Source organism: Scyliorhinus torazame, chromosome 17, assembly GCF_047496885.1.
Source record: "Scyliorhinus torazame isolate Kashiwa2021f chromosome 17, sScyTor2.1, whole genome shotgun sequence".
NCBI lineage: Eukaryota > Metazoa > Chordata > Chondrichthyes > Carcharhiniformes > Scyliorhinidae > Scyliorhinus > Scyliorhinus torazame.
In genome coordinates, this window is record NC_092723.1 from 2746508 (window position 1) to 2774144 (window position 27637).

The 27637-nt window shown below is 48.9% G+C and overlaps 1 protein-coding gene across 1 annotated transcript in view; it reads right to left on the reverse strand.

Moving 5' to 3' along the window:
- The window catches only part of LOC140393631 (TBC1 domain family member 30-like), a 136726-nt gene that overhangs the window by 96944 nt on the left and 12145 nt on the right, over positions 1-27637 (reverse strand). Inside the window, exon 2 of the mRNA XM_072479905.1 lies at positions 5425-5486. Within this exon, the coding sequence (XP_072336006.1) occupies positions 5425-5486 (62 nt within the window). The remainder of the gene's footprint in view (positions 1-5424; positions 5487-27637) is intronic.

Below are 27637 nucleotides of genomic sequence, written 5' to 3' on the forward strand. Positions count from 1 at the left end.
CATCCCGGTGGGTTCGGTCCACATTGAAATGGATGCATTGTTCCGATTGGGTGAACAGGGCCTCCATGACGGCGCGGATGCTCCTGTGCACCGCGGTCTGTGAGATCCTGGACAGGTCCCCACTCGCCGACGGGAAGGACCCCATGGCGTAAAGGTTTAGGGCGACCATCACCTTGATGGAGCGGATGTCCTCCCCCATGCCCTGGTGATACCAAGTGTGCTGTGATCAAATAGACATGTCGCACTGTCTGCCTGCTCAGCCGGAGTCTTCAGCGGCATTCCCAGTCTGGCAGGTCCTCGAACTACAGGCGGTGCTGGTACACCACGAGGCCTCTTGCGGCCCCTCCTTTGCACCTCCTCCTCCTCGGCCTGTTGGGTGGCCGGCTCTCCATCCTGGGCGACTGCCACCTGTCCTCAGGGGCAGGCTTCGTTGCTGCAACTTCCTCCTCCTCCTCGAGTGGCTCCAGCCTCTACAGCCACAGGGCACCCCCAGGGCTGCGGCGACCAGCAGGAAGGCCACCATTGCTGGTTGAATTCCAATATCCATTGTCTGCAGGGGGTCAAAGGCCAGCATGTTAACATGGAGCATGCCCCCCGTGCCCAACCAGGCATCACACAGGCACTATATGCCCAGAGAAGATTTGAAAATTGCTAGGATTTGAAAATTACTGATGTTTTGAAGGGAGGGTTATTAAGCAATGACAATGAGATAAATCAAATTTGTTTTGGTAGTGGCAGTTGAGGAATAAAATCGTCCCAGTTCAGCTGGATTCAAGTCAAATAGTTATAATGGGAGCTGCTAATTCACCTCCACAGGCAGACAGGACATTACCCCTTAACCTCTGAATATCTCATTGCAATATTCAGCATCTCTTCAACACTAGAATAAAGCATAAACTTAGATTTTTGCCAGCCATCAGAAGCAGAATTTGAGGCCAAGATATTCTGATTCAGACATGGGTTTGCAGTGAGCTAAAAGCTGATGCAGTTGTTCAGCTGTTAATGCTGCAATACGCACCCATCTTACGTTATGAGTAACTAAGACATTGTTCTCAATTAGAAGGGCAGAGTTTCACTGACATCCTCACGAAGGCTAATTCTGCCCAACTCAACCTGATCACGGGAGCAAGAAAGGGAAATCCACCCAGAGAGAGATCCTGACTAATGAACAAAGTGCAGGATCAGCAAACAAGAGCAATCTATAGCTGGGACAATAGTCTTGGCAAAGAAGGATTATGTGGATACAGAAGAGAAAACAAGATCACAAATGCAACCAAAGGGAATTAATCGGACTAGTTGACTAAGACAAATATAATTTGTAACTTGTGCAATATAAAGTTGGAATGAAGACCGATGAAGATAAAAAGTGAATGACGGGCAGGCCCATGTTTTCTGATTTGCTTCTTTGTCACGACCCCCGGGGCAATTCTCGCTCCATTTGACCCGGAGTCACAGCACAGGTAAAGTTAGATTTTATTGGAAATACCCACGGCCGATGGTTGATCCCAAAAACTGCAGTCACCTGGGGCGAAATTCTCCGGAAACGGCGCGATGTCCGCCGACTGGCGCCCAAAACGGCGCAAATCAGTCGGGCATCGCGCTGCCCCAAAGGTCCCGAATGCTCCGCATCTTTGGGGGCCGAGCCCCAACCTTGAGGGGCTAGGTCGGCGCCAGACGAGTTTCCGCCCCGCCAGCTGGCGCGCAAATGACATCTCTAGGCGGCGCATGCGCGGGAGCGTCAGCGGCCGCTAACGGCATTCCCGCGCATGCGCAGTGGAAGGAGTCGCTTCCGCCTCCGCCATGATGGAGACCGTGGCGAAGGCTGAGGGGAAAGAGTGCCCACACGGCACAGGCCCGCCCGCGGATCGGTGGGCCCCGAGCACGGGCCAGGCCACCGTGGGGGCACCCCCCGGGGCCAGATCGCCCCGCGCCCCCCCAGGAGCCCGCCCGCGCCGCCTTGTCCCGCCGGTAAGGTAGGTGGTTTAATCTACGCCGGCGGGACAGGCATTTTAGCGGCGGGACTTCGGCCCATCCGGGCCGGAGAATCGAGCGGGGGGGCCCGCCAACCGGCGCGGCGCGATTCCCGCCCCCGCCGAATGTCCGGTGCCGGAGACTTCGGCAACCAGCGGGGGCGGGATTCACGCCTGCCCCCGGCGATTCTCCAACCCGGCGGGGGGTCGGAGAATCTCGCCCCCTGGTTTGTAACTTTAACATCAGTATTTTTTATTATGTGGTGTATTATAATTAAATTAAATTAAATGTACCTGACTATGTAATACCCCTTTACCAAACCCGCTTTCCTTACAATCCCCACCCTCTACACACACACACACAGATACACACACACACAGATACACACACACACACACAGACAGACACACAGACTGACACACACACACACACACACACACAGACAGACACACAGACTGACACACACACACATACACACACACAGACAGACACACAGACAGACACACACAGACACACACACTGACACACACACTGACACACAGACAGACACACACACACACAGATACACACACACACACAGACAGACACACAGACTGACACACACACACACACATACACACACACAGACAGACACACAGACAGACACACAGACAGACACACACACTGACACACACACTGACACACACACACACACAGACAGACACACACACACATACACACACAGACAGACACACAGACACACACACACACACACACATACACACATACACACACAGACACACGCACAGACACACACACACAGACAGACACACAGACAGACACACAGACAGACACACACACACATACACACACACAGACAGACACACAGACAGACACACACACTGACACACACAGTCAGACACACACACTGACACACATACACACACACACAGACAGACACACACACACAGACAGACAGACACACATACACACAGACAGACACACATACACACATACACACACACATAAACACACACAGACACACAAACAACACCACAGGGTGGTCGTGGGCAGGCGGGGAGGTGAAGGGGGGGTGCCGAGGGAAATGGGTGGATTGGGGGGAAGGAGGAAAGCTGGCGGACAAAGCATCATCCTATGAGAAGCGTGCAAGGATCAAGGTCTCCCTGGTCCTTCGGGCATGCTGGGCCTTTGCCACTGCCAGTCCTCCATCTTCCGGAACCACCTGTGGCTTCTCCCTGGGCTTGTCCTCCAGCGGCCCCTGGTCCAGGTCCTCCTCCTCCATGGGATGCCAAGTCTGCGAGGACACGGCACAGGTACCGTACCATCTCTTTGTTGAGATGAGGGATTCTCCCTTCTGGGGAGTAATTCCACACGCTGGCGGGAGAACCGGCGCCAAGGGGTCAACAGCCCCCGGAATTGCGGAGGGGTTGGCACCGCTCCAGCTGGTGCCGAAGGGACTGCGGAGTTCGCATATGCGCCAAAGGATCGGCGTGAACTCGATCATGCGCAGACAGGCCGGCGTGTTTTGGCGCATGCACGGGGGGGGGGGGGTTCTCTTCTCCGCACCGGCCGTGGCGGAGCCCTACAGGGGCCGGCGCGGAAGGAAGGAGTGCCCCCACAGCACAGGCCCGCCCACAGATCGTTGGGCCCCGATCATGGGCCAGGCTACCGTGAGCCCCCCCTGGGGTCGGACCCCCCCCCCCCCCCCCCCCCCCCGCACCCCTCCTCCCGAGGACCGCCCCAGCCGACCTACCTGCCAGGTCCCGGCGTGTGGGACCATGCGTAGCTGGCCAAAAACGGACGGCCACTTGGCCCATCCGGGCCCGGAGAATTGCCGGGGGCCCAAAAACCGGCGCTGGAGAAAATACGGCAGCCGGTGCCGAAGTGGGATTCGCCCCGCCTCCCGGTGATTCTCCAACCCGGTGGGGGGTCGGAGAATCCCGCCCGGAGTTTCCTGTGGCACACTTTGTCCAGGTCCTTGAAAGCCCAATGAGGCCTGTACACCTTGGGCCATCACTGGTCTCCCCCTCGGGTTCCTCCTCGGCCGGATGGGTGTCCCCTGCACATGGGGTGCTACCTGCAGCCCGCGTCGCGCTGCCGCCGTCCACTCGGGTATCTGGACGCCTGAGTTGCCACCAGCACCGTGAGGGCAGCCTCTGTGGGACCGACAACAGCAGCCATTGTTCTATTTGTAACTGATTTGTGCCAATTTTGGCCTTTCTCGCTATTTAACCAGCGCGGTGGTTAAATCACACCCCATCCTTTCTGAGATTGCTGACAGTACCACTGCTTCTTTTGCAAATCTGCGTTGAAGCTCTAGCAGTTTTTGTGCTGTAGATCCACATGTATTTGGGAAAAGCACGGTAGCATAGTGGATAGCACAATTGCTTCACTGCTCCAGGGTCCCAGGTTCGATTCCGGCTTGGGTCACTGTCTGTGCGGAGTCTGCACATCCTCCCCGTGTGTGCGTGGGTTTCCTCCGGGTGCTCCGGTTTCCTCCCACAGTCCAAAGATGTGCAGGTTTGGTGGATTGGCCATGATCAATTGCCCTTAGTGACCAAAATTGCCCTTAGTGTTGGGTGGGGTTATGGGGATAGGGTGGAGGTGTGGACCTTGGGTAGGGTGCTCTTTCCAAGAGCCGGTGCAGACTCGATGGGCCGAATGGCCTCCTTCTGCACTGTAAATTCTATGTTAATCTATGTTAATGTTGCTGCAATTCATTTACCGGATACAGGCTTGAGATTCTGCTCATACTCTGGCCTGAATTCAAATCAAGATCAAAGGATTTTAATTCCCTAATCCTAAGAAGATCTTTCAGCTTCATCCTGGTCTTTGTGCATCCCTGAGTCTAGTCGAATAATTGTGACCGTTGTGGGCACTTCAAAGGGCTAACGTCTCCATGTGATTTCCCATCATTCATTTTACTGTTACTGACATCAGATGGAAGTTATGTTTGGTTGTATTAGACTCTGACATTTCTGAACTTCCTGAAAGGTTTAGTCTTTTCCATCGAGTGTCTGTGGCAAATTCAAAAGGTTTTCATTACGACATTCATGGGCATTAGATTAGTCTAAGATCACAAGAGTGGAGAATACAATATAGGGGATGCGTTGATCAGATTCGCTGCATCGTGTGTTCTGGCAGGGTGTGGGGTGACCCAGTTCCTCAGCCTAACCAACAACTAAACTCTTTTTCAGAACTAAGGAGGTCCCTGAGGTGTCCCATTGGCCAGAGAGTGCTACCGTCAGCCTGGCAACTGGCGCATTCTGATGGCCAAAGAATGGTGAAGCACGGGGGGATCTGAATAACAATGACAAAGATCGAAAAAGGAATCGATCAGGATGGACATCGTAGTTGAACTGTTGAGTTATCCAGTCATTGATAATTATTCACGTAACAGGAAATAGATGTGCCAATAGTTGCTGTTGAAAATGGGACCAGAAAACAACAAACCTGCTGAAATTCATTTTGATCCGGCAAACATTCGGTATTAATCTTCAGCGGTGGCTCTGCACCTATTAAAATAATAAACAACACATCACAAGCAGATTAATACAAATCCAGTCCCTACCTTCTGAAGATGTTCAGGACTTTAAAAAAATCATTTTAAAAGTTAAAGTCAAGACACAGGAAATATGGATGAACTTTCAGGCCTGCCGCCCGATGGGAATAGTGGGAGTTCTGGTGGGCCAGAGTTGGTGGGATGTCCCTGAGCGCCTGATCTCTGGCTGAAGCTATGCCCTGGTCCTAATGAGGTCCTCAAACTGTAACCAAACCTCACGCTGGGACCACCAAATGCCACTCAAATCCACTTCTGTGGCAGGATGGGTGGGGTGGGGGGAGGGTTGCAATTCCACCCCCATATATTTAATTAAAGATTGTCATAAATATAATGAACACTTTATATTTGATTCAACGCCAAACATGTGCCTTGGAATGTCAGCTAATGTCTGTATTATGGAATTACATAAATTACAGCCCAGAAACAGGGTCTTCAGTCCAACTGGCCTGGGTGGTGGTTATGCTCGACGCAGCCTCTTCCCACAATATTCCATCTCACCCCATCAGCAGATCCTTCTGCTCCTTCTTCCCTCACTTACTTATCCAGCATCTCTTTCTATCCATCAATGCTATTTGCCTCAACAATTCCACTTGGTCGCGCATTCCACATGCTGCCACTCAAGGTAAAGAAGCTTCTCCAGAATTTCTTTTGGATTTATTAGTGACCATCTTATATTTATGACCTGGCGTTTTGGTCTCGCCTGCAAGAGGAAATGTCTCCTATTTGTTTGCCCCCTCAGCATGTTAAATGCCTCTATCAGGTAAGCCCTCGGTATTTTTGTCTCTATAGTACAGAGCCCAGCCTACTCGATTCATCCTGACAGGTACAGTCAGGCAGCTCTTTGTGTGCCTTCCCCAGTCCCTCCATATCCTTTGGGTGAGATGAAGACTTTGGATAAAAGTAAACTGACTGAACATTAATCAGGAGTACGTACTTAATCAGCCTCATAGACAAAGACAGCTCAGCTTGAGGGAGTCTTGTAAGGTTGTCCTTGACTTTTAATTAATACAAATGGATTACAAGGTAAAGAATTGCATGAAACTGTGACTGTTTAAACCAATTTATATTGAGACAAATAAGTTGGGGGAATTGGCTTGAGAAATTTTAATAAAACATAATTTATTTATTATCATTGTTGTGCAACAGCACAAGAGGAACAGGTAATAGTGACTAAATATTATTCAGAGTCAATTTATGGTCACTCGACCAAATTGAAGTAATAATGACGCCTGGCCTAAAGCAAGATGCTGGATAACTAAAAACCACTCCCCACAGACAGGAGGTAACAAATGAGCTGATTGGAGTTGTGGCTTAGTTGTGAAGCACCCTTGTCTCTAAATCTCTGGGTTTAAGTCTCACTCCAGATCAGGAACACAAAATCATAGACTGACACTCCAGGGCAGCACAGCGGGAGGTGCTGCGCTGTTGGCGGTGCTGTACAAAGAAAAGTACAGCACAGGAACAGGCCCTTCGGCCCTCCAAGCCCGTGCCGACCATGCTGCCCGACTAAACTACAATCTTCTACACTTCCTGGGTCCGTATCCCTCTATTCCCAACCTATTCATGTATTTGTCAAGATGCCCCTTAAATGTCACTATCGTCCCTGCTTCCACCACCTCCTCCGGCAGCGAGTTCCAGGCACCCACTACCCTCTGTGTAAAAAAACTTGCCTCGTACATCTACTCTAAACCTTGCCCCTCGCACCTTAAACCTATGCCCCCTAGTAATTGACCCCTCTACCCTGGGGAAAAGCCTCTGACTATCCACTCTGTCTATGCCCCTCATAATTTTTTAGACCTCTATCAGGTCGCCCTGTGCTGCACTGTTGGCACTGCTGTGTTATGAAGTGCTGCACTATTGGCGGTGCTGTGTTTTGGAGTGTTGCACTGTTGGCGGTGCTATATTATGGAGTGCTGCACTGTTTGCAGTGCTGTGTTATGAAGTGCTGCACTATTGGCGGTGCTGTGTTTTGGAGTGTTGCACCGTTGGCGGTGCTGTGTTATGAAGTGCTGCACTGTTCGCAGTGCTGTGTTATGAAGTGCTGCACTGTTGGCGGTGCTGTGTTTAGGAGTGTTGCACTGTTGGCGGTGCTATATTATGGAGTGCTGCACTGTTGGCGGTGCTGTGTTATGGAGTGCTGCACTGTTGGCGGTGCTGTGTTATGGAGTGTTGCACTGTTGGCAGTGCTGTGTTATGAAGTGCTGCACTGTTGGCGGTGCTGTGTTATGGAATGCTGCACTGTTGACGGTGCTGTGTCTTGGAGTGCTGCACTGTTTTCGGTGCTATATTATGGAGTGCTGCACTGTTGGCGGTGCTGTGTTTTGAAGTGCTGCACTGTTGGCGGTGCTGTGTTTTGGAGTGCTGCACTGTTGGTGGTGCTGTGTCTTGGAGTGCTGCACTGTTGTCGGTGCTATATTATGGAGTTCTGCACTGTTGGCGATGCTGTGTTTTGAAGTGCTGCACTGTTGGCGGTGCTGTGTTTTGGAGTGTTGCACTGTTGCCGGTGCTATATTATGGAGTGCTGCACTGTTGGCGGTTCTGTGTTATGAAGTGCTGCACTGTTGGCGGTGCTGTGTTTTGGAGTGTTGCACTGTTGGCGGTGCTATATTATGTAGTGCTGCACTGTTGGCAGTGCTGTGTTATGAAGTGCTGCACTGTTGGCGGTTCTGTGTTATGGAGTGCTGCACTGTTGGCAGTGCTGTGTTATGGAGTGTTGCACTGTTGGTGGTGCTGTGTTATGAAGTGCTGCACTGTTGGCGGTGCTGTGTTATGAAGTGCTGTACCGTTGGTGGTGCTGTGATTTGGAGTGTTGCACTGTTGGTGGTGCTGTGATTTGGAGTGTTGCACTGTTGGTGGTGCTGTGTTTTGGAGTGTTGCACTGTTGGTGGTGCTCTGTTATGAAGTGCTGCACTGTTGGCGGTGCTGTGATTTGGAGTGTTGCACTGTTGGTGGTGCTGTGATTTGGAGTGTTGCACTGTTGGTGGTGCTGTGTTTTGGAGTGTTGCACTGTTGGTGGTGCTCTGTTATGAAGTGCTGCACTGTTGGCGGTGCTGTGATTTGGAGTGTTGCACTGTTGGTGGTGCTGTGATTTGGAGTGCTGCACTGTTGGTGGTGCTGTGTTTTGGAGTGTTGCACTGTTGGTGGTGCTGTGTTTTGGAGTGTTGCACTGTTGGTGGTGCTCTGTTATGAAGTGCTGCACTGTTGGCGGTGCTGTGATTTGGAGTGTTGCACTGTTGGTGGTGCTGTGATTTGGAGTGCTGCACTGTTGGTGGTGCTGTGTTTTGGAGTGTTGCACTGTTGGTGGTGCTGTGTTATGAAGTGCTGCACTGTTGGCGGTGCTGTGTTATGAAGTGCTGCACTGTTGGCGGTGCTGTGTTTTGGAGTGCTGCACTGTTGGCGGTGCTGTGTTTTGGATGAGGTGCTTAACAGAAGCCCTAGCTGCCTGCCTGAGTGGAATATAAGATTCTTTGGCACATTTGAAAGAAAAGCAGGAGAGATATATCCTGATGTCCCGTCCAGCTCCACCCACCCCCCCCTCTCGGCCAACATCACAAAAAACAATGAGCTGGTCCTAATGTGAGAATTTGCTTTTGCGAATTAGCTGCTGCTTTTTATTACTTAGTGCTCACACTTCAGAAATACTTAATTGGCTGTAAACAGCATTGAGACATCCAGTGGGTGGAAGTGCTAAATAAGTGTAAGTCTTTCTCTCGATTAAATTGCCAATGGAGGAGCTGCAATTGGTCTCAGTGTCTCTGGCATGACAGCAGGTTCGGGTCAGCTCGGATTCCCAAGGCTGGGGTTCGACTTTCACCAGAAACAAAGCAAAATTCTGCAGTTGCTGGAAATCTGAAAATAAAACAGAAAATTCTGGACAAAATTCAATGGGTCTGGCAGCATCTGCGAAGAGAGAAACAGAGGGCGGGATTTACTGACCACTCCGCTGCGTGGTCTTCGATTTACCATTTTCAGCCCCCCTCGTCACCGGGAAGCCAGTGGGCTGGCGGGCGACCAGAATGTCCAGCAGGCATTACAGTCGGGAAATCGAGCCCAGAGTTATTGTTTCAAATCTGTAGGACTCGAAGCTCTGAAGAGTCGTCATGAGGACTCGAAATGATAATCTATTCTAAAAATTGTGTTGTTGCAGAAACTGCCCTTATTTCATTTCTATGAAGATAAACAGGAGGTGGGCTGTGTAATCAACACCAGCTTACGTCTGAAAACCTGCCTCTGACCCACTGTCAGAAAGAACGTGGAGTGGGTTTGACAAGGAGCTCAGACTACAGTCAAATCTGACCTGCATTCACATCTTTAAAGCTTTATAAAAGTGGTCCAACATTTACAGAAAATACCTCATTAATATTTTGTACGGCTTTCTTCAATTTCCCCCTGTAGCGATGTCTGCCTCACTCGGCGACATTAACACAGTTGAGAAGTTCAAATCCTTGGCAAATAGTCTGTTCTGGAGTAAAACCTGTCAGACGGGGGACTATGGGCATCTAGTGTAAGTGTTTCTGCGAGATTCATTCGCAAAATCACACCGATAGACTGTTAACAGAATGCTTACTGGATGATATTTATTGGACAATTGGAAGCATTCCCTTGGGATTAGCCACTTTGCAAGAGTTGAAAAAGCCTTTCCACATGACCGACAGAACAATACCAGTCAATAGCTCTGGGAAATCTTCCATGTGATCGGAGGTCAGTGGAAAAGCAGATGTTTTATGCGCGAACAATGAGCCAAATTATTATTAATTAAGGAACTCAAGTAGAGTTTCAAAGGATGACTTATACAAGTTACTGATTTAAAGAAATTGGTTCTCCATCGAGTTCTCGTCTCCGCAGCCAATTTTCTGAATACACCAACTCATAGAACATAGAACATAGAAAATACAGCACAGAACAGGCCCTTCGGCCCACGATGTTGTGCCGAACCATGTCGGTGTTTCCACAGCTACTGACCGCCAGCTGGCATCCCACTCACGTCACCATCCTTAAATGAGTTTAGGTAGTGGTTTGTACCAGACTATTAAATTTCAACGGGTATGATAAGAAAGGCCAAACCTGTCCTCCTTACATGCAGTCTCCAACTGTGAAAGCGATCAGTTGTAGGAATTCAGACTCAGCTCTCCACAGACCAGAGATATCAGAGGACAAAATGAAGTGTCTCCACCGCCTTCCTGATGACCTAAGTCAGCACAAACCAAGGATGAAACCTGTCTGTTCGGGTTTTCAATGCAGAATAAGTGAGCTTTTTGAAAACAATAAAACAAAGGCCTGAATTTTCCCATGGGCTTCAGGACCCTGAGCATGCTGGTGTGAGCTCCAAGACCCCTGATGAACATTAAGAAGAAGCTGAAATCAGAAACAAAACAATATAAGGAAGATTTTTTAAGGTATAGTTTTATTAATTGTGCCAATGCAAATCAGGATGCAAAGCCCATGTGTGTTATATACAGGGAAGTACCAGCAAATGAAAGTTTAAAACCCTCAAAACTTCAAAGGCATTTGAAGACTAAGCATGGTAAGTTCGAGGACACACCTCTTGATTTTTCCAAAGGAGGCAGCTGGAACCTAAATCGTCAGCTGAAGCCCTCAGCAGAAATGTTACTTTGAATGACAAAGTACAATTAGCCTCTTACATGGTAGCTTGCCATGTAGCTAAAGAGAAAATGTCCCACACTGCAGAGAGATGAATTCTTCCTGCAGCAATAGACACAGTTTGTACGGTCCTCGATGAGAGGTTAGCTGTAAAGTGAAATGCATCCGAGTTAGTGAAAACACAGTGGTTCGCCGAATTTGTAATATTGCTGAGAATTTAGAAGCCCAGCTTATTTCTGAAAATCGCTTATTGTCACAAGTAGGCTTCAATGAAGTTACTGTGAAAAGCCCCTAGTCGCCACATTCCGGCGCCTGTTCAGAGAGGCTGGTACGGGAATTGAACCGTGCTGCTGGCCTGCCTTGGTCTGCTTTAAAAGCCAGCGATTTAGCCCAGTGACTAAACCAGCCCCTGTTCTTGTTTAAAATCAGCACAGGTGTTCTGAATACAACTGGATAAAAGTATAGATTGTGCAACCTTGCTAGTTTACCGCAGGTATGTTTTGCATAATGAAATTGTGGAGGATTTACTGTGCTGCCTGACATTACCAACTGATGCGACTGGCGCAGGGATGTTTGAAGCATTGAATAATTACATGGTTGGAAACCCTCGACTGGGTTCATTGCAGAGGAATCACAAGCAAAGGAGTAGCCAACATGACTGGGAAAGACAGCGGAGTTTATAATAAGGGTTAAGGAGGCAGCTGGTCAGGACATTGTTTGGAATAATTGTTTTATTCACCGTGAAGCATTGGCATCAAAAGGAATTCCATCCGATCTTGAAGTAGTATTGAAAGAATTGTGAAAGTTGTGAATTTTGCTAAATGCAGCGCATTCAATATCCGTCTTTTTGAGACTTTGTGTTCCGACATGGGGGCCAAGCACACACATTTAGTGTTCCACGCAGAAGTACTATGGCAAGGGCAGCACGGTGGCGCAGTAGTTAGCACTGCTGCCTTGCGGCGCCGAGGTCCCAGGTTCAATCTCGGCTCTGGGTCACTGTCCGTGTGGAGTTTGCACATTCTCCCCGTGTTTGCGTGGGTTTCGCCCCCACAACCCAAAGATGTGCAGGGTAGGTGGATTGGCCACACTAAATTGCCCCTTAATTGGAAAAAATGAATTGGGTAATCTAAATTTATTTTAAATTTTAAAAAAAAGAAGTACGTTGGCTGTCAATGGATCGGGTACTAGTCAGAGTTTACAAACAGGTATCAAATCCATGCTTTCCTCCTCGAGAAATCATCCCCACTGGCTGATGAGTTTGTGATGAAACTTGGATGCTAACTATGTCTTTTCAATTCTAAAAGAACTGAACATCATATTGCAAGGGAAGGATGATGATTGCTTTTGGCACTGTGAAGAAATCAATTCTTTCCAAAGTCATTGAAAGTTTGGCTATTGAGGGTGCAAAGCCAAAATTACTATCTGTCCCCCACCCTGCCTCGCCACATCGCAGAAAACCGTGTTAATAAAGGAACTGTCAATAGACTGAGAAGCCTTATTCAGTCGCATCAGACTGCGGTGAACAACAGTTCTTGTCGCTACTTTCCAGAGGAGAAGGTTCAGATTTTGAGAGAGAAGAGGTGGGTGAAAAATCCCTTTTGATTTGAGACCCCAGAAACTAACTTGTCACGGGGCTGGGAAAACGAGCTGTGGTCCAGAAGCCAGTGTTGAGAGTAGTGAGATACTGAGGAAGGTATCAAGGTCGCAGGAGTGTACCGGCAGGCAGGAAGGTGGGTTGAAGTGTGTCTACTTCAATGCAAGGAGCATCCGGAATAAGGTAGGTTAACTTGGAGCATGGTTTGGTACTTGGGACTACGATGTTGTGGCCATTACGGAGACATGGTTAGAACAGGGACAGGAATGGTTGTTGGAAGTTCCGGAGTATAGATGTTTCAGTAAGAGTAGGGAAGGTGGTAAAAGAGGTGGAGGGAAGCATTGTTAATCAAGGATTGTTTAACGGCTGCAGAAAGGCAGTTCGAGGGGGATCTGCCTACTGAGGTAATATGGGCCAAAGTTAGAAATAGGAAAGGAGCGGTCACATTGTTAGGAGTTTTCTATAGGCCCCCAAATAGTAATAGAGATGTGGAGGAAGAAATTGCAAAACAGATTATGGATAGGTGTGGAGGTCTCAGGGTAGTTGTCATGGGTGACTTTAACTTTCCAAATATTGATTGGAACCTCTATAGGTCGAACAGTTCGGATGCGGCAGTTTTTGTGCAGTGTGTGCAGGAGGGTTTCCTGATACAATGTGTGGATAGGCTGACAAGAGGGGGGGCCACATTGGATTTGGTACTGGGTAATGAACCGGGCCAAGTGTTAGATTTGTTTGTGGGAGAGCACTTTGGAGATAGTGACCACAATTCGGTGTCTTTCACTATTGCAATGGAGAGGGATAGGGCCATATGGCAGGACAAGGTTTATAACTGGGGGAGGGGTAATTATGATGCGATTAGGCAAGAATTAGGGAGCATAAGATGGGAACAGAAACTGTCAGGGAAAGGCACAAAGTGGAGCTTGTTCAAGGAACAAATACCGTGTGTCCTTGATAGGTATGCCCCTGTCAAGCAGGGAGGAAATGGCCGTGTGAGGGAACCATGGTTCACAAAAGACGTTGAATGTCTTGTCAAGAGGAAAAAGGAAGCGTATGTAAGGATGAGAAAACAAGGGTCGCTTGAGGGTTACAAGGTAGCAAGGAATGAGCTGAAAAAATGGCTTAGGAGAGCGAGGAGGGGGCATGAGAAGTCCTTGGCGGGTCGGATCAAGGAAAACCCCAAGGCTTTTTACTCTTATGTGAGAAATAAAAGAATGACCAGGGTGAGGTTAGGGCCGGTCAAGGACAGTAGTGGGAACTTGTGCATGGAGTCAGAAGAAATAGGAGAGGCGTTGAATGAATACTTTTCTTCAGTGTTCACAAAGGAGAGGGGCCATGTTTTTGAGGATGAGAGTGTGATTCAGGCGGGAAGGCTGGAGAAGTAGATGTTCTGAGGAAGGATGTATTAGCAATTTTGAAAACCTGAGGGTCGACAAGTCCCCTGGGCCGGATGGAATATACCCAAGGATTCTTTGGGAGGTAAGGGATGAGATTGCAGAGCCTTTGGCTTTGATCTTTGGGTCCTCGCTGTCCACGGGGATAGTGCCAGAGGACTGGAGAGTGGTGAATGTTGTTCCTCTGTTCAAGAAAGGGAATAGGAATGACCCTGGTAATTATACGCCAGTTAGTCTTACTTCGGTGGTCGGTAAGTTAATGGAAAAGGTCCTGAAGGATAGGATTTATGACCATTTGGAAAGATGCAGCTTCATCCGGGATAGTCAACACGGATTTGTGAAGGGTAGGTCTTGCCTTACAAATTTGATTGAATTCTTTGAGGAGGTAACTAAGTGTGTAGATGAAGGTAGAGCAGTTGATGTCGTATACATGGATTTTAGTAAGGTGTTTGATAAGGTTCCCCATGGTCGGCTCACGAAGAAAGTAAGGAGGTGTGAGATAGAGGGAAATTTGGCCAATTGGATAAGTAACTGGTTATCACATAGAAGACAGAGGGTGGTGGTGGATGGAAAATTTTCAGACTGGAGACCAGTTACCAGCGGTGTACCACAGGGATCAGTGCTGGGTCCTCTGCTATTTGTGATTTTTATCAATGACTTGGAGGAGGGGGCTGAAGGGTGGGTCAGTAAATTTGCTGGTGACACCAAGATTGGTGGAGTAGTGGATGAGGTGGAAGGCTGTTGTAGGCTGCAAAGAGACATTGATAGGATGCAGAGCTAGGCCGAAAAATGGCAGATGGAGTTTAACCCTGATGAGTGCGAGGTGATTCATTTTGGTAGAAAAAATTTGAATGTGGATTACAGGGTCAATGGCAGGGTTCTGAGGAATGTGGAGGAACAGAGAGATCTTGGGGTTCATGTCCACAGATCTCTGAAGGTTGCCATTCAAGTGGATAGAGCTGTGAAGAAGGCTTATAGTGTGTTAGCGTTTATTAACAGGGGGCTTGAGTTTAAGAGCCGCGGGGTTATGCTGCAACTATACATGACCCTGGTGAGACCACATTTGGAGTATTGTGTGCAGTTCTGGTCACCTCATTATAGGAAGGATGTGGAAGCATTGGAAAGGGTGCAAAGGAGATTTACCAGGATGCTGCCTGGTTTGCAGGATAGGTCTTATGAGGAAAGGTTGAGGGAGCTGGGGCTTTTCTCTTTGGAGCGGAGGAGGATGAGAGGTGACTTAATAGAGGTTTATAAGATAATGAGGGGGATAGATAGAGTGGATGTTCAGAGACTATTTCCTCGGGCGGATGTAGCTGTTACAAGGGGGCATAATTATAAGGTTCAGGGTGGGAGATATAGGAGGGATGTCCGAGGTAGGTTCTTTACTCAGAGAGTGGTTAGGGTGTGGAATGGACTGCCTGCTGTGATAGTGGAGTCAGACACTTTAGGAACTTTCAAGCGGTTATTGGATAGGCACATGGAGCACACCAGAATGACAGGGAGTGGGATAGCTTGATCTTGGTTTCGGACAATGCTCGGCACAACATTGAGGGCCGAAGGGCCTGTTCTGTGCTGTACTGTTCTCTGTTCTAATCAATTATTAACTGCAGCTGACTTCAAATGAAGAAACGGAACTTCTGCGCCTCAGCTGTGACAGCACATTAAAAACACGGCACAAGTCAATAAAGCTGTCAGCATTCTGGAGTAACGTCTCCGAGGAGTATCCAGAGCTGAGTAGAACAAACATTTTGTTGCTTTTGCCTTTCACAACGACCTACGTGTGCGGGGTTGGATTTTCCGTCCTCCCAAAGATGAAGACAGCGCAAAGGAACCGGCTGAACTCTGCACCTGATATGCGCATAGCCCTCCCCTCCTGTAAACCTGATTGGAGTGAGCACCACACAGGCTCACCTGTCGCATTAAAGGTAAGAGAAAATGATGGGCCACGAAGGTCGGCCGGCATGGGTTGCGAAGGTCAGCCAATGTGGGTCCCGAAGGCTGGCTGGTTGGTAAAAATGGGTCCCAGGCAAAAGCTTTTGGAAAACACTGGTCAAATCTGTAGGTTCCATTTCAGAGGACAAAGAATTTTGGAAAATGACCATTAATGGATCTACTATTTCTAGGGTCACTTCCTTAAATACTCTGGGATGAAGATTATCCGCCTGGAGATTTATCCGCCTTCAATCCTATTAATTTCCCCCAAACCATTTCTCTACTAATACTAATTTCCTTTGACTCCTCACTAAAACCTGTGTTACTCAGAACTTCCAGTTTGTTATTCATGTCTTCCTTTGTGAAGACAAAAGCAAAGTATGAATTTAGTTCCTCAGTCATTCCTTTGTTCCCTGTTATGAATTCCCCCGTTTCTGACTGTAAGGGGCCTACATTCATTTTTATGAATCTTTTCTTTTTACATATCTATAGAAACTTTTACAATCAGTCTTTATGTTCCCCACTTGTTTACTTTCAAATTGTATGTTCTCCTTCTTAATCAATCCTTTGGTCTGCCTTTGCTGAATTTTAAACTGTTCCCAATCCTCAGGTCTATTGCTTTTTCTTGCTAATCTGTATGCCTCTTCTTTGAACCTAATACTATCTCTTGTAAGCCATGGTTTGGCCACAGTTCCCTTTCTACTCTTGCGCCAAATAGTAAACAACTTTTGGAATTCACTTATTCATTCCTTGAATGTCTGCCATTGCCTGTCCACTGTCCTTCCTTTCAGTAATGTCTCCCAGTCTATCATAGCCAGCTCATGCCTCATACCATCATAGTTACCTTTATTGAGATTCAGGACCCTGGGGCGTCATTCTCCGACCCCCCAGCGGGTCGGACAATGGCCGTTGGCCGCCGCGAATCCCGCCCCCGCCGGTTGCCGAAGTCTCCGGTACCGGAGATTGGGCGGGGGCGGGAATCGGGCCGCGCCGGTTGGCGGGCCCCCCCGCTCAATTCTCCGGCCCGGATGGGCCGAAGTCCCGCCGAGAAATTGCCTGTCCCGCCAGCGTAAATTAAAGTAGGTATTTACCGGCGGGACAAGGTGGCGTGGGCGGGGTCCTGGGGGGGCGCGGGGCGATCTGGCCCCGGGGGGTGCCCCCACGGTGGCCTGGCCCGCAATCGGGGCCCACCGATCCGCGGGCGGGCCTGTGCCGTGGGGGCACTCTTTCCCTTCCGCCTCCGCAACGGCCTCCACCATGGCGGAGGCGGAAGAGACTCTCCCCACTGCGCATGCACAGGAAACTGTCAGCGGCCGCTGACACTCCTGCGCATGCGCCGCCCGGGGATGTCATTTCCGCGCCAGCTGGCGGGGCAACAAACGCAGTTTCCACCAGCTGGCGGGGCGGAAATCCCTCCGGCGCCAGCCTAGCCCCTCAATGTCGGGGCTCGGCCCCCAAAGGTGCGGGGCGCGATGCCCGTCTGATTGGCGCCGTTTTGGGCGCCAGTTGGCGGACATCGCGCCGTTGGGGGAGAATTTCGCCCCGATCTCAGAATCAACTACCTCACTATCCACCTTGATAAAGAATTCTGCCATATTATGGTCACTCATCCCCAAGGGTTCTCTCGCAACCAGATTACCAACTAACCCTTTCTCATTGCACAACACCCAGTCTAAGGTGGTCTGTTCCCTTGTTGGTTCCTCAACGTGTTGGTCCAGAAACTCTTCCGTACACACTCCAGAAATTCCTCCTCTATTGCACTGTGACGAATTTGACTCACCCAATGAATATGCAGATTAAAGTCACTCATAATCACAGATGTCCCTTTAACACATGCATCTCTGATTTCCTGTCTAATGCTATTCCCAACATTACCACTGGAGTTTGGTGGGCTGTATGCCACCCCTAGGAATGTTTTTTGCCCTTGGTGTTTCTTAACTTGGCCCACTGTGATCATCTGTGCTAATATTTTTCCTCAATATTGCATCAATATCTTCTTTAATCAACAATACAACTTCACCACCTTTTCCTTTCTCCTATTCTTCCTAAAAAACAATATTTAGTTTCCATCCTTGGTCACCTAGGAGCCATGTCTCCGTAATCCCAACTATATCATATCCCTTTACATCCATCTGCGCAATTAATTCATCCATTTTATCTTGAATGCTCCATGTGTTCAGTTACAAAACCTTTTAACATTCCCTGACTGGTCCCTAGTATTCTTTACGCTGTCATTGTCTGATCCAGACCCTTACTTTCTCTGCCTTTCACTGCTTCTGTCTTTTTCTCTCATTCTTGATTTCCCCCCGCTCTGAATCCTTACGTAGGTTCCCATCCCCCTGCCATATTCATTGAAACACTCCCACAACGCTCTTGCGTACTCCCGCCCCCACACCCCCAAGGTCATCAATGCCGGTCCTGCCCAGGTGTAACCCGTCCAGTTTGTACTGGTCCCACCTCCCCCAGAACCGGTCCCATTGCCCCAGGAATCTGAAACCCTCCCCCTCACCATCTCTTTAGCCATGTATCTATCTGATATATCCTGATATTTCTACTCTGACTAGCACTGGCAGTAATCCTGAGATCACTACCTCTGAGGACTTATGACTAAGGAGCAGGAGAAGGTCATTTGGTCCCTCGAGTTGGTTCCGCCATTCAATAAAGTGCATATGTTTTAATTTTACAAATTTCCCGGATCTGGAAAGATCCCATGAGATTGGAAAATAGCGAATATGACTCCTCTATCCAAGATAGGAGAGAGACAGAAAGCAGGAAACTACAGGCCAGTTAGCTTAACATCTACCACAGGGCAAATGCTAGATTCCGTTATTGAGGAGGTTATAGTTTAGAAAATCTCAATGAAATCAGGAAGAGTCAACATGGTTTTGAGAAAGGGAAATTGAGTTTGACTAATTTATTAGAATTATTTGATGAAGTAACTGGCAACATGGATAAAGGGGAACCTGTGGATGTGGTGTAACTAGATTTCCCATTTCTGAACGTAAGATGGATTGAAGATTATTAATAATAATAATCTTTTATTGTCACAAGTACGAAGTTACTGTGAAAAGCCCCCAGTCGCCACAGTCCGGCGCCTGTTCGGGGAGGCTGGTACAGGAATTGAACTTGCGGTGCTGGCCTTGTTCTACATCACAAACCAGCTATCAAGCTTACTGAGCTAAACCAGCCCTATTGATGAAACAGCTGAATATGGTTGAGCTGAGGACATTATCCTGAGGAACTCCTACTAGGGCAGAGATTATTCTCCCCCAACAATTCCAGCCATATGCCTTCATACGAGGTATGTTCCAGACAGCACAGAATTATCCCCCAATTCCAATTTGATTCCACGATTATCGAAGAACATACATAGAACATTACAGCGCAGTACAGGCCCTTCGGCCCTCGATGTTGCGCCGACTGTGAAACCACTCTAAAGCCCATCTACACTATTCCCCTATCGTCCATATGTCTATCCAATGACCATTTGAATGCCCTTCGTGTTGGCGAGTCCACTACTGTTGCAGGCAACAGAAGCTGACGGGGCTCTACAATCAGAAACTGTTCAAGTCAAAAAGCAAGATTGAAAGTGACCTCTCCGGTCTCCTCAACGAGCTTAAAATTCCACATCCTGTGACTGGTGAAGCCAGTCTGACACGACTGTTTGAAAACCAGCTGTTTCTACAGAAAAATAGCTCAATAGCAATTTGCTGCAGTTTTCCCTTGGGTAGTCACTCTCACCTCACCGTCGGAATGTGAGTTCTTTTCCATTTTTGGACCAAGGCTGCAATGAAGTCTGCAGCCAGAATGAGGAGGTGGAACCTGGTGGGCACCTTACAGGTGAGTAAGTACTACTTAATGATATTGTTGGTTTGTTCAGTAGTCAACGCCACAGGACATTTATTAGTTAAATATCTATTTATGGTTAAATTAAAAAGCTTTAAGCCTTCCATCCAAAGTATTGATTGGGCGCTTGTGGAAATGATGGATGCATCTTTCGTTGCAAAACCAGTTCAGAAAATACCAACGGGAAGTGCCTCACACCCAGACCTGACTGGAAGAAAAACTGGATTCATCTCATTTTCCTCTTTGAATTTAACAGAAATGAATGGTTAAATAAAATGATCAACATTTTCCCCTGGCAATGTTTTCTTCAGACACTGATGCTGTTTTGCTTCGAGATTTCACTAATTATTTACATTCCGGACTTTACGATATTAGACAGCTGGTTTGTGATGCAGAGCAAGGCCGCAGCGCGGGTTCCGTTCCCGTACCAGCCAAAGTCTCCCTCTGTGTACCCGAACAGGTGCCGGAATGTGGCGACTAGGAGCTTTTCACAGTAACTTAATTGCAGTTAATGTAAGCCTACTTGTAACAATAAAGGTTATTTATTTATCTTGCAATTCTGTGGCAAGATGCCAAACACAAAGAGCAATAAGATGACAGTGGTCTCAAACTGAATATCAACTTCAAACTGATCTCAAACATCTTCAATATTATATAAACCATGAAAAGATTTAAGAACCCAAGAGTTGGAACAAACACATTGGGCGGATTCTCCGCCGGCGGGATTCTCGGTTTTGCCGGCGCCCGGGGGTTTCCCGACGGCGTGGGGCTGCCCCACAATGCGATACCCCAGGCGGGATTCTCCAATAATGGGGCTATGTCCCCACGTCAGCGTCAAACTGCGGACGAATCACTCTGGACTTCCCTGAAGAAAGTCGAGAGTGATTCTCCTCGCTGAAAGGGGCTAGCAGGACCCCGGAGTGCTCTTGGCAGCTCCGGCTGCCGATACGGGGCCCTGCAATTCCGGTCGGGGGTCCGCACATGCGGTGGCCTGCGTCAGCTGCCCCGCGCGACACGGCGGACCCACAGCGCGGACCAGCACCAAAAAGATAGGCCCCCCACCCCGAAATCGCAGCGCCCGTGGATCGATGGCCCCCAATCGATATCCTGGCCATTTGTGAGGCCTCCCCCCGCCCCCCGCCCCTCACCAGGGCGGCTGCGGACTTGTTCCGTAGCTGCCACTGGCCGTTCCTGACAGGCAAAACGTGGTTAGAACCACGCCATTGGGAACGCAGCCAGTTTACGTCAGAGAATCACCACGGGGGCCTCTGTCAATGGCCCCCGACCCGCGCTGAGTTGACCGCGCGTGCGATTCTTGCCGATTCTCCGGAGACCGAAATCCGGTCTGACGCCGCTCCCGTGATTCGCGTGAGCAGCGTCGGACCGGATTTCGTGTTTGACGCCCATTCTCCGCCCCCACGCCGATCGCGATTTTGGCGCAGAGGCTCGGAGAATCCCGCGCCCATTGCCGGCGACGCAATGGAGAATCCCGCCGGCAGGTCGGGCAGGGAGAATCCAGCCGGTTAAATCTGTTTTTCCAACAGTCCAGGAACTGCATATCCTTTGCCAGCATTATCCTATGGAGTGTTCAGCTGCTGGGCTGATAACTTTACACTGACCCTTACAGAAAACCCAGCTCAGCATGTTCACTGTTAAACCTGCCAAGATTCTGACGTTAGGCTGCACCACAAATTTGTTACTCAGAAGAAATTAATGCCAAATATGTCACCCTGTCCTCATAATCCGTAAGCATTTTAACAAATAAAAGACCTGATGCAATTGTTATTTTTACGTTCCCTGGGCAGCGATTATTGAATACTTGAAGGCTTTGGCATAAGAGGTTGAATAGTGAAATCAACAGGAAAAATCAACACAGAGCAAAGTCTCCTCTCTATTCGAGGTACAAAGAGATTCTACAATTGAAAGTTGCCCAGACTTTCCCAGCCGAATCTGAGCACATTATGTGTGCAGCAAAATCGCAAGTGGGAATTGAGATTGTCTGCAGATCCAGACGGGAAAGGGAGTTTCAGGAACGGCAATGTTACCGGAAACAACAATTGCAACTCATGATGATTGCTTTCACACACAAAGGGCTACATTTTCATAGGGAGGTGGAGGAGGCAGGAATGGAGGTAAATGTGCTGGCAAAATCTGATCACTGGGCAACGCGCCAGCTTCCCAACATGGTCCTGCCTCCCATCGGTTTTGGTGGCGTCTTTGTGTAGTGATCAGCAGGAACCACCTCAAAGTGGTGGCTCGTCAATTGTGAATGTAAACGAGCCAATCGAGAACACAGAATCAAATCCTGAACAGGAAGCATGAGAAATAATCACAAATTAATCCATCGGGGAGAAGGGGCAATCACACTGAGCCAATCATAGAACCGCAAACGACTCCTAACCAGGAATAAAAGGTGGAAGGGGCAGAGGGCACTTCATGTATTGTAACGCAGGGAGTAGCCATCTGGGATGGCCACTTCCAGAATACAAAATGGACATTTGCAAAGATTGCAGGGAAAAATGGACGTTGTTGAGAAAGCAAGCCGGCACAGAGCCTGTCTGCATATTGGAGCCGTAGCTCCCAGACAAGACTGCAACTGTAGGCCCATTAGCTTATGGATGGCCCATCTCCGGGAACAAAGGGAGAAACTTAAGTAACCGATCTGGCTCCAGACCTCGCGGCGCCAGTTCCCCAAACCGAAAGCAGAAAACAAAGCCAGGCCAACGGCCACCTAGGACCCGCCCGGCCATCAGGGCACCCACCCCATTATTGGTCAAGATCAATACGAGTGATCAAGAAACGGCCCAATTGATTGGGGCCAAGTTCAAGGCCCGCCCAAAAGCGCGCGAAGCCCCTTCGGGTATAAGGAAGAAGGCCCCGAGAGAGAATCGCTCTCTTGGACTCGGCTCTCACAGCGGAGAGACCCGTCCACCAGCTGCGCCAGAAACAAGTAAGGTCAAGGTCAACGCTCGCTACCAGACGGACGACCTTAGCTGTTTCCCCTTCACCACTTTGACCCCAGCAGCCTCAGAACCGAACAACGGCCATTGTTCCTCTGACTGAGTGGGCGCCCGCAGCTAAGTATAGGCTTTAGCAGTAGGGATAGTCTAGTCTGTAGTGTTTCGTGCATGAGTAGATAGTATTGACTTTGAACTAACTAGCTGGTGTACCGTGATCAGTATTCGGTTTGAACCTTGTGGCGATATCGAAAGATACCTGGTGACTCTAGAGCAAAACGTAATTAGGATTAAGGAAGGCAACCATATTCAGAGCCAACCAGAGAAAGCAACATTTACTGGCGATCTCTGACGGGACTCGACCTAGAAGTGGCCTAGTCACTCCGAGAGAACCCAAATTTGAATTGGAATCCAATTGGAAACAGAAAAACCACAAGTGTAAGAACGATACTGATCAAACCTCCAAGATTCGGATGTGTGTTAATGTATGCGTACTAACAGGGGTATAAGGTAAACATGAGAGATTTTGTTGCGAAAAATATTCGGGAGTTTTGTAGGCCAGAAATTAGCGTAAGCCGTACCCTCGTTTACATCACCACTTTATCACCCATTGTTCCAAATTCAGTCGAGAACCCAGAGATAGAGAAAATGGCAATGAAGGCAATGGAACGCCTGATGAACCCCCAGGAATTCGAGGTCGCAGCGACCAGTAGAGTAGGACAGTGTCCCGTATGGGAAGAAGAGATCAGAAAATATCTCAAAGGGAAAGGATGGCCCCTTTGGAGTGAATTCTGCGCCAATGATGAAACAGGTCCCGGGAGTATAGGGTATACTTGGTGGGAGAACCTGACAGATCCATAAGAAGAGCTTAGGGAAAGCTCACAAGCCGATGGCAATCGTGTCCTGCTTGGCACAATTGCGAGGCACAGAGGAGGTCGTTAGGACGCTCCGTAGAGAGATAGAGGAGAGAGACAGGAATAGTGAAGGAGATGTGAGCGAATTTGAGAAGGAACACAGGGAATTGGGAGAGCAGTTAGCGGCGAGGGACAAGGAGGTGGCTGATGCCAAGCTGGCACACCAGTCTTGTCTCGCCCATTTGAGTAGTTTTCAGACCCAATATGATATTTCTACTAAGACACGCAACGCGCAGTCTTGGTGAGACAGGAAACCGAACAACAAGTTAAGCAGTTACAGAAACAGTGCAGCGATTTAAAAGCAGCCCTATGAGCACTCGACACTTCAACGACGGAACAAAGGCAGAGCTCGGTAGACCACGCAAAGTGCCGGAAGCAAATTGCAGAATTGCAATCTCTGCTTTCCGTTCAGAATGGGTTTCAGAGCACGTTTGGACCCCAGTTAGACCAGGAAAACACCCCAATTGGCAGGGGTTAAATGAGACTGCCCACAGATATGTACATGGCACATGTACACAGGACAAGCCACAAAAAACGAAAAGCACCCCAATCCCCGACTGCACAGGCAGAACACACCCCTATGAACCCTGTAACCACACAGCGCAGGGCCACAACAGAAGGAGACCCAGATTTCCTATACACCCCCCATTAACAGTCACTCAATTACAGGACGCGTGTGATAAAATAACACCGTTCCTACCCACATCGGACCCCCACCAGTTGTTTGCTAGAGTAAAACAGCAGGCAACCATGTACGGCCTGGATGAAAAGGAGCAAGTGAAGCTCACAGTTTTAAGCCTCGACCCTTCAGTCGTGGCAGCCCTTCCCGACCCACAGAATGTAGGAGGAGGCACACTCCAAGGGATGCACACAGCAATTCTTGATGCGATCGGCTATAACAAAGGAAACCCCATAGAAGGCTTAAACAAATGTAGGCAAAAGAAGACAGAGCACCCCACAGCGTTTGCTGGACGTTTGTAGATTCATTTTACAGCGGTGTTTGGAGAGTTAGCCCGCGCCCATTTGTCCCCAGATAATATGGCCAAATGGACTCGCATCCTAGTCTCTCATGCGACTGATGCAGGACAGAGAGCTTGCGCAAATTACGACCCCTCAGACGAGGCCCACAACGAGAAATGGGTTTTGAAAAGATTGTCCCACTCTTGGGAACAGTCCATCCAAGGCAAAACCGCATTTGTTAAAACCGAGGAAGAACAGGCAGACATGCATCCAGTTAGGACGCACCAGAACCCCGCATGGGTAAATGAGGGCAGGAACAGCCCACAGCAACCCAAATCCCAGGAGTGTTACAATTGTGGACAATTAGGACACTACGCACGAGAGTGCAATGCGCCCCAGAAGCAGCAGAGAAACCAACAGACAGGCACCCTAAATAAGAATAGGGCAAAGCCAATCCACAGCGTTAGCGCCCGTTCTGAGAATGTAGATATGAACGGCACTGACTGACGGTGTTCGGGCTCCCCAACTTGGGTCTGCGACACCCTTTGGGACAAGTCCGGTAGACCGGTAGTGGCAGGCACAGTCCGGGGACACCCCGTAGAATTTCTTTGGGTCACAGGAGGGTCCCGCACCACGCTCAATTCCTCCACGACGTTTCAGCGAGACACGTGGCCCGCCATCGACACCATTACACTCAGCGGCTTTATAGGCCATTTACAGCAGGGACACATCACAGCCCCTGTAGCAATCGAGATAGGGAACATTAAAACAAAACACCCCGTAGTTTTGGTCGATCTACCCCAGACAGCCGAACACATCTTAGGAATTGACTTCATGAGCTCCCACAACCTCTCATTTGATCCGGTAAATAAATGTGTATGGAGAATGGCAAAGGCAGCACGAGCCCCTGCCAAGCTCACAGTTGGAGACTATGAAGCAGAATTAGCGCAGTAGGAGACTTCTGGTTCGACCCCCAAGCCATTAGTCAGAATAAAGAAGTTAGGGAAGTCCTACAGCAACACAAAGCAGCATTTGCACAGCACAAGCACGACTGTGGCAAGATAGCTGGCTTAGTGAACATTACAGATCCCGACCCCAGATCCCCCAAAAGGTACGGTTTTCCCCAAGAAGCAGAGGGAGAGAGCTCCAAAGTGATAGAGAGTCTGCTTGATCAAGGCGTACTCCGATCAGTAACCTCCCGAATAACGCACCGATTTGGCCCGTCAGGAAACCCGATGGATCATGGCGACTGATCATTGATTACCGGGAACTGAACAAAGTAACCCCAGTAGCAGCCCCCACCGTAGCCACGAGTCCCAAGACCATGCTCAAACGAGGACTACAGTCAAAATTTCATTCGGTTTTGGACATTACCAACGGCTTTTGGTCCATTCCATTGGATAAAGCATGCCAATATAAATTTGCATTCACATTCCAGGGACAACAATATACGTGGACATGCCCTCCACAAAGCTTCCACAACTCCCCCTCCAGTTTCCACCGACAGCTGGCAAATGGGTTAGCAAAATTTTCCCGACCCGATTGTCTGGTCCAATATGTAGATGATCTGCTACTACAGACGGACGCAAAGGGAGAGCACATTTCGCTTCTCGCCGAATTATTAGGACATCTACAACAGGTTGGATGTAAAGTGAACCCCAAGAAGGCCCAGATTTTGCAGGAAAAAGTGATTTACTTGGGTACAGTAATCACACATGGAAACGCTAGATCGAGCAAAAGAAAATTGACTCGATCGTCAAATTGCCCCTTCCCCATAACGTAACAGCCCTCCGGTCATTTCTAGGACTGGTTGGCTACTGCCGAAACCACTTTGACGGTTTTGCCACAAAAGCAGCGCCCCTATCCGACCTTCTCAAGAAACAAGGATCTTGGGAATGGCTTCCACAGCATTTCCCAAATGCCGTGGATGCATTAAAAAGATCCCTCAGCACAGCCCCCGCATTACAGGTCCCAGATCCACTTTCCCCTACGCAATTGAAGTAGCAAGTACCGACCGAACCCTTTTGGCCGTGCTCCTCCAAGAACACCATGACCGATTAGGCCCTGTGGCATACGCCTCACGTGTGAAGGATCCTGTTGAGCAAGGATTTTCTGCCTGCGAAAGGCACCCTCTCACAGTTTTTTGGGCAGTACAATACTTCGCCTACATTACAGGACTCAACCCCATCACCAGTCTCACTGAACACACCCCAACACAGCTACTACTAGATGGTCGACTTAAAGATGGCACAGTCAGCCAGATCCGTGCAACCCGTTGGACACTTCTTTTACAAGGATGGGACATTACAGTTAAGAGAACCAAGACCCACACTTTCCTAGCCGATAACTTACAATGTGCAGGTACCCCACATGAGTGTGAGATCATCACCACGAATCATAATACAGGACCCTTTATACCAAAGTCAGCTCCCAGGAAAGCAGGTACTACACCCCAGAGACCCCATCCACAGACACGTGCGCACCCCTTAGAATCTATGTGGATGGTTCCTCCACAGTTCTAAACAGGAAAAGAGTTACCGGTTGCGGTATTTATGTAGAGGACGCACAGGGACGCGCCCTAGAAGAGATTTCATTGAAATTGCCAGGACACTTAGGCTCGCAGGCAGCAGAACTGGCAGCCATAGCGTACATTGTAGATCACCCCGATTCGTTTCCGACCCCAGCCGACATATATTCGGACAGTTTATATGTCTGCAACAGTTTAATCGAATTCATACCCCTGAGGGAAACTAGAGGATTTGTTTCCGCAGACGGAAAGCCCCTACCCTCAGCCCCATTACTCCGGCATATCCTAGAGACAGCTAAAGATAGGAAATACGGCATTATTAAAGTTCGCAGTCATCATCGTTCTTTCCCCCCTGGTAACGTTAAAGCAGACGCCCTAGCGA